This window comes from Actinia tenebrosa, unplaced genomic scaffold, assembly GCF_029948245.1.
Source record: "Actinia tenebrosa isolate PJP-AT-01 unplaced genomic scaffold, QUT_ActTen_1.0 PGA_scaffold4__44_contigs__length_22323623, whole genome shotgun sequence".
NCBI lineage: Eukaryota > Metazoa > Cnidaria > Anthozoa > Actiniaria > Actiniidae > Actinia > Actinia tenebrosa.
The window spans coordinates 17,805,993-17,814,165 of NW_028292581.1; the positions used below are offsets into that span (position 1 = coordinate 17,805,993).

At 38.9% G+C, this 8,173-nt stretch overlaps 1 protein-coding gene across 1 annotated transcript; it reads right to left on the reverse strand.

The window, feature by feature from the left end:
- Nucleotides 1-2,838: 2,838 nt before the first annotated feature.
- On the reverse strand, nt 2,839-7,224 carry LOC116303744 (uncharacterized). Its single transcript, XM_089037245.1, has 2 exons — nt 4,910-7,224; nt 2,839-3,975 (listed from the first exon to the last, which is right to left on the reverse strand). Exons 1-2 carry the CDS (start codon nt 7,220-7,222, stop codon nt 3,880-3,882), a joined length of 2,409 nt encoding a protein of 802 aa, XP_088893371.1. The 5' UTR covers nt 7,223-7,224; the 3' UTR covers nt 2,839-3,879.
- Between the last annotated feature and the right edge of the window lie 949 nt (nt 7,225-8,173).

The window sequence follows — 8,173 nt, forward strand, 5'->3', positions numbered from 1 at the left end:
GAGCATAACCAATACCACACCTTTTCGCCCGGCAAATACAGCGCTACGTCAGCGCGGTAAGTCTTCAGGGTCGTAATTTAAAAATTACTATGATTTTGAAGTTTACTTACTACGCGAATCTTAATGACGTGGGAAAAGCCTGTGTTTGGTGGGGTGAAGCAGGAGTGGTATGCCCTATACTACTAACTTGGACTTTTCTTGGAATCTTGGAACTCATGCCCAGTGCCTCTCGTCTTGACGAAAGCTACCGATTGTCAGCTTCGTGACGAGGGATCAGGGATCAAGCCGGAATTATATACTAGTAATCAGGGTTCAAAGAAGAGGGATCAGGATCACATACTACTAATCAGGGTTCACAGAAGAGGGATCAGGATCACATGCTACTAATCAGGGTTCACAGAAGAGGGATCAGGATCACATGCTACTAATCAGGGTTCTCAGAAGAGGGATCAGGATCACATACTACTAATCAGGGTTCACAGAAGAGGGATCAGGATCACATACTACTAATCAGGGTTCACAGAAGAGGGATCAGGATCACACACTACTAATCAGGGTTCACAGAAGAGGGATCAGGATCACATGCTACTAATCAGGGTTCTCAGAAGAGGGATCAGGATCACATACTACTAATCAGGGTTCACAGAAGAGGGATCAGGATCACATACTACTAATCAGGGTTCTCAGAAGAGGGATCAGGATCACATACTACTAATCAGGGTTCACAGAATAGGGATCAGGATCACATACTACTAATCAGGGTTCACAGAAGAGGGCTCGGGATCGTATGAATAAATTCAATTATGAAGGGATTACTTATGGGATTGGGGATGAAAACACGTTTTACGAGATCAAACTTTTATGTTCAAATTTGGGATCAATCACGAAAACACCCTCTTCACGTCATTACTGGAGGGATCCCTATCAAAATGATAAATTTTGGATGCGAAATACGAAAGAAATCGCAATTTTCTCAATCGGAAATGTTTTTTGGAGTCTGTGTGAAGAATAATATATCACAAGACGTGGTGCATAGACCAAAATAAAACTACTGGTCACACAACTTATATGCACATCTTGTGGCTTCAATCGCGTGGATTAATCCATAATGGAGAGATCGAGAACTTCACTGAGAAAGTTAGCGAAAAACAAATAACCATTTAAACATATTTCTAAACGAATTTATGTCGCTTATTTTGTCATTTGATCCTATTCTTGAAAGAAAGTGTTTTTTAAATATCCAAACCAGTGTAGTGGAATGGAACTCAGTAAAAAATTTAAAACTCATGGCTAAGTTTGATTCTTTCACGTGTTAAATAAAACCATTCTACATATTTATTTCAACAATTCGTAATTAGCAAAACTGAAGCAAATGAAGATTTTGTTCACTCCTTTATTAGTTCTAAACTCGATTTTTACCTAAATACGAAATCGATAAGCTGCAAAATGCTCAGAATGCAGCTGCGCGTGTGGTGGTCTACATAAGTTTGGTCACAATAGTAATACACTTAAGGAACTTCACTGGTTACTTGTTCCACAAGAATAGTTTTTAAGATTGATTTAATATCTTTTAAAGTATTGAATGGTTTATCTCCTAGATATCTTCAAGATCTGTTGTATCGTTATGAGTATGCGAAGCAACTTCGTTCGTCCTCTGATAAATAGAAGTTTAAGATACAGAACTATAATCTTAAGACATGTGGATTAAGAGATTTTTAGTTAAGGGTGAGGTCTACCCTCCACACAACACACACGTTTTTAGTTAAGGGTGAGGTCTACCCACACCACAACCCGGGGGGAGTGGGTACTCTTGCCCGTTTAGGGTAGGGATGTGCCGCTCAGCCCTCTGAACCCTAACCCTGTTCGACCCTTACCCTCCACACAACACACACATTTGTAGTTAAGGGTGAGGTCTTTCTTTTTGTCTTGTGACACTGTAATACATAATCTTTTTGGCTTTGGGTAAGTAATGTTTTTCCATCCAAGACTGCATCATTCACTAGAGTCTGTGTGTTACTTTTTTTCTACTTTTCTTTTACTCTGACAAAGGACTAACCTACAAAATATCAGCTAGTACAGTACCATAACTGTATTTCAGAGTGTTTAAGTTTCCTTCTTATTGACTTGTGGTATATGGCACAGCCCCAAGTACTATCCAATGATCATTATCAGTTTAAACACCATGCTATTTAAAATTGGAATTTTATTTTATGTCTTCGAGACCTTCATGCAAAGCAAATTTTGTGCAATGTACCTACATATTATATGAATACCTGTAACATATAATTTTTGTTATTCTAGTTATATTCCTCATACTTACTGAGCCTGAGGTGAATAATTACTTTAGAATAGTTTTAGACTTGAATATCAGAGAAAACATGAAATTTGGGATAAAATATACGTTTTAGTATCACTTGCAGAGTGGCAAACCTCATAATTGTCATGTACTGGGATTCCTGTGTATAATATTCTTGTAATGGGATACCTGTGTAGTCCGAGAGAGCATGTGGTTGTAGTTTTAAGATGGCGGACAAATAAACACAATCAGATGTAATCTGTCTGAATCATTAAGTTAAACGACCATCCAACAATAATCATGATTGAGGAGTGATTATCATCTCAGAATCACTGCTCAATCAATCACAGCGATTAAAACTCTATATTCAAGTCTAAAATTATACCAAAACAAAATATCAAAATTAGTACTACTAATGGAGGGTTCATAATTTATGCACAGGGGGTCATGATCTTTCAGTGGTAGAATGTTTGGTGTAGATGGGAGTACTGAAAATTACCTCAATGGTAGAACAAGGTATAAGCGAGGGGGGGGGGGGGGGGGAGTGGTTCATGGTATTTTATCATGGTATTTAGGATATCTTATGGGGGTAGAGGGTAGAAAAATAGCACTTACCTCAATGGTAGAACAAGGTATAAGGGAAGGGGGAGTGGTTCATGGTATTTTATCATGGTATTTAGGATATCTTATGGGGGGAGAGGGTAGAAAAATAGCACTTACCTCAATGGTAGAACAAGGTATAAGGGAGGGGCGGAGTGGTTCATGGTATTTTATCATGGTATTTAGGATATCTTATGGGGGAAGAGGGTAGAAAAATAGCACTTCCCTCAATGGTAAAACAAGGTATAAGGGAAGGGGGAGTGGTTCATGGTATTTTGTCATGGTATTTAGGATATCTTATGCGGGAAGAGGGTAGAAAAATAGCACTTCCCTCAATGGTAAAACAAGGTATAAGGGAGGGGGGAGTGGTTCATGGTATTTTGTCATGGTATTTAGGATATCTTATGGGGGAAGAGGGTAGAAAATAGCACTTAGAACATCAGGGGGGCTTCCAAAAAATGTAAAGGGAAAAACAAAAAGCATGATAGACCCCATCTATATAAATTATGAATCCTTCCTAACACTAGCGCAATGTGCATCAAAGTTCAAAAAGCATTCTGGGAAAGTGAGTACTGCAGAAATAGAGCAGGGAAGGGCAAGGGAATATCAGAAAAAAACATACTTTGTTGTTTTCGTCTGCTGAAATGCTTACATTGCCATAACGAAAGTTGAAGGAAAAACTGTCAGATGAATTATTGAAGGAGCCGAAAAAGTCTAATTACTTGGTTTCCCATCATGCTTTGTGCTAAGGACTCATGCTAGTGCACATCCCCTCCCCTCCCCTACTAAATCAATTATCAATGGTCCTTTAATACCAGTGTATGTTGTACAGTGTTGTGTCTTGTCTATCCTAATGATTGATACCCTCCCCTCCCCTACTAAATCAATTATCAATGGTTCTTTAATACCAGTGTATGTTGTACAGTGTTGTGTCTTGTCTATCCTACTGATTGATACCCTCCCCTCCCCTACTAAATCAATTATCAATGGTCCCTTAATAATAATCTTGTGTCGTACTGTGTCTTCTGTTTCTCTGTGCCACTGGTACTTTCACACAGTCTGTACATGATAGTCATCACCTTGTGAGAGGAAAACAAACTACGATTACAACTTCTAGTAGAAGAATGGTTTCTCATGCTGTGCTGGGTTTCGTTTGATATTATATTCGGTGTGAGTTTTAGGTATAACGTTTTAGTTGAATATTCATAAAACGAAATAAAATCCTTAACGTTATACTCGGGAGACAGGACTCCTATCAAAGGGGGGAGGGGGATGCTCGTCGCACCTATTAGGGTTCGTGATTTGCTACCTCTTAAGGTGTCACAAATCTAAAAGGACCCCATAGAGTAAGCCAGTAGGGTATCTGTCAGGTAATAAGATACCCCGAGATTAGATAAAAACAGCCGGAAATAAAGTTTTAAATTTTTAGGATATTTATTTTCGATTCATCATCTGACAATTGGTCACTTAGCACTCATACATAGTTTTTGGGGGTAAAAATAACTAGTTGCCACGCCCACATTGAAAGGACTCGTGACTTTTTAGGTGTTATTTTCAAAATTCCACCTACCATCTTACCTTTTTGTATATTAGGAGCCCCCGTCCTCCAAACGTGGTATTTCATGAATTAATGATAAAATTTATAAAATTCTTATCCCGCAAATTGTTGTGAAGTTCTCACAACAGTCTTGTAGTAACAAAAGCAGTGGTACTAAGCCTTGTTCACTTGCACCACAAGAATAACGGTGGCGTAGGGAGAGTCTTAGAGGTGGGAGCGGGCAAATTTTAGCACATTTTTTATCATTGACAATTGATTACGATTCAGATACGTTCAAAATCTAATTTTTGAAACATGTTTAAATAGTATTTAAAGAAAATAAAGAAAGCATTCGTCAAATAATATAATTTTTTGGCAAAACAAAAAATATCATATTTGCCTGCCCAAATCGACAAAATGGCTCATGATATATGAAAACCCTTAAATAAAGGTATTAATGAATTAAAACATGTTACCTTATACTTGTTCATCGCGTACTTGATTTCTTCTACTGTATGAACCCATCCATGATCGGTCACAACCTTGTACACTTCCATCACAAGATGAGGGAAGTACTCCAGAAACACAAAGTCTACCATTAACATCTTCCTGATTGCTTTTGGTCGTGTGCCTTCAGGGACATGAGCGTAAGCATTTCGTACAAACCGCACTAATTCTACTACAGAGTGAGTATCGTAAGACTTTCTCTTTGTGGACGTCATTTCAGCAAAGATATGAGGCATTTCCTTATACCTTGGGTCATTCCACACTCCATGCACAACTATGGTACTAAAGCTCTTCTCAATGTCGGTCTCAACAGCAGATAGACAAGTTGATCTTCCCTCACGTGGGTATTCAAACACTGTCTGGTTTCCAACAGCAACAAGAACATCGACTTTTTTCTCATTTGACCAGAACATTGGATGATCCAAAGCTTCCCCTGCCGTTGGTCGACCCTTCTCATCACTACCAAGCATGTTCTTGACTAGGTGAGTAGCTTCTGGAGAAAGAGAGTCATCCCATCCTTCTATTTTACCTTTTGTCATGTTGGTTTCTATTTCATGAGCCATTTGACTATTGTTCTTAGAAAATGGCTGTTTTTGTACTGACAGAATGTAATGAAGAACAAGTCCACATGAAAACATGTCGGATGCCTTGGAATGATTGGGAGTACCCATCAACACTTCTGGAGCCATCCAACACCTCGTCCCTGCATTAGTACCATACACTGTGGTTGCGCTACTATTAATGCGACGGCTGAGACCAAAGTCTGCAATTTTCAAACGAAGATGAGGTTGTGTTTTGTAGAGAATATTCCCTGGCTTCAGGTCGCGATGAATAATATTCTGCTCATGAAGAAACTTCAACCCCTTGACTACATCTTGACAAAGTTGAGTACTTAGTGTGGCGTCAAATGGGGAAACATCAGTAAAGTACTCGTCAAGATTTCCTTCCATCAATTCTAAAACAATGTATGAGAACTTTCCCTCTTCAAAGAAATACAAATAACGAACAATTTGTTCGCAGTCTGCAAGCACTTTGAGATTTGTAATCTCCCGTTTGTCTTCTGGTCGCTGCATACGTAATTTCTCAATGCGCTTGACGGCCACTTCTCTCCCATCCTTTTTATTGATTCCAACAAAGACATGGCCATAAGAGCCTTTTCCTACGTGTGCGTTATGACACCAAAATTCCTTATGGATCACATCGCACTCTTGTCGCCTAGCAACTTTGGCCAATTTGACTTCATATTTCTTTGACGTAGAAGTCCATGGAATGAGTACAGACACTGTGTCAATATCTAAGGGTTCGGTTAGGAGTTCTTTAAGAGCATCAGAAGAGTTTGCCATGTCCAAGCAAGAATCGCCATCAGCTCCATACACACGAAGGATCTTCAAGATTTCACAGTGGACAGACGAGTGTTCAATCTTTGCTTCTATTGAAGAGATTGATGTGTCCATTCTCTTCTTTGATGTAGGCTGCCAATCATCATCTTCTTCATTAGCTGTATAGGGAGACTTCCCTTCCGCTTCATCATCATCCAATATCCCACTTTCTATTACATTTCTACAGCAAAGACGAAGTGGTTCCGACGCAGTTGTGGGACCTTTCCTTGACTTCAAAATATCTTGGACAAGAATGCTTTTCCAATTTGTGTGTGTTGATTCGTCTTTACAGATGGCATTCAAAAGACCAACAGCAAATGTCTCGGACTGAGTGTAGTCCCGCTTACAAGCCACGTCCACCAAAGCTTTGGCAAGAACAAAATCATCGAGTTCAATGAGAATACTCAAAACTGACTCGTCCCCTTTGTCAGCTGTCCATGGATCAAGTCCCTTGTCGAGGGCAGTTTCCCAAAAGGATTTTGGATCTTCTGACTCTAAAACATCTGGATAAAGAAAACCCTGACGATTAACTAATGACCACTTTTTCTTAGCTCGCGCTGCAACAACTAGAGGTGATGCTTCTGATGAATCGACATCCTTAGCCTTTGCTCCAGCACCAAGCAACAGATTCACAGCTATCCACGTCTTGCATAAATGTAAAGGGGTTTGATCGGCACCATTTCTGACATTCAGTTGTACTCCACATCTTACGAGGTAGTTTAATAATGCTTGTAAGAATTCCTTAAATGAGAGATCTTTAGTAAAATTACTGTTGTAGTCTTGAGGTGATGGTAATTCTAGTGATGCCCAAAGGTGCAGTGGTGAGTTGAGATTAGCATCAGGTATGTTAATAATCTGTGTTTTTGCTACTTTTGCGGGTGAAAATAATTGCAAAAGCTTCATTGCTTCATGCAAGACATCTTGTCTTACTGTCTTATCACTTAAGTGAAGTCCTTGCTGGAAAAGTTATAGTATTAAATGAAAAACAGTTTTTCCATTTCCAGACCTTTCTTTAATGCTGGATCCGTGTTTTGACAAACCTTTACAGACTTCAACCACTGCTTGGATCGCTGACGTAATTTGATTTTCTTTTAACATGATACGCATATCTTCAGATAAACAAAACAGAAGAGGTGTTTGATTCTCGTGATTTCTCAAGTTAAATTGTACACCAAAGTTCTCCAGCTGAAGAAAAATCTCCATCACAATCTCTTGAGGGACACCCATCAACGGTAAGCGAGTCACATAGTGAAGGGCTGTATTACCATATGAATCAACACTATTAGGATCGGCACCTAACTCAACCAATAATCGTAAAGCTTCTGGTACCCCTTCTCCATTTGTACATTTTTCATTTAACAGCCTAATCAATATTTCCAGTTTCTTTTCGTTATCAATAAATTGACTAGCTTGTTCCAGGGCTATAGCAATATGATCTCTCTTCTGCTCTAACTTTGACCTTTCTAGGAAAATCAAAGGTATCTTACAGAATGCCATATTTAAAATTGCTTCAACAAATGCTATTTTCTGTAATCCACATTCTTCAAGCAATTCCAGAAAGCCAGAGGGAATATTTTTTGAAAAAAAGCATATAATAGCACCATTGAAAAAATTTCTTTCAACAAAAAGGTTTAAAATGCTGTAATTACTGTTATCCTTCAAATGAAGGTATTGTTTTTGTCCCTTTTCAACAAGAATACGAACTGACTTTGGACAGTCGAGAGCGTAAAACAATGGTGTTCTCCCATAAACATCTTGCATATTGACGGATGCACCACCATCATTAATCAATGCACGAACCACACTTTCGTTGTTACTTTCTTGGACAGCATAAAACAAAGCAGTTTCGCCTTC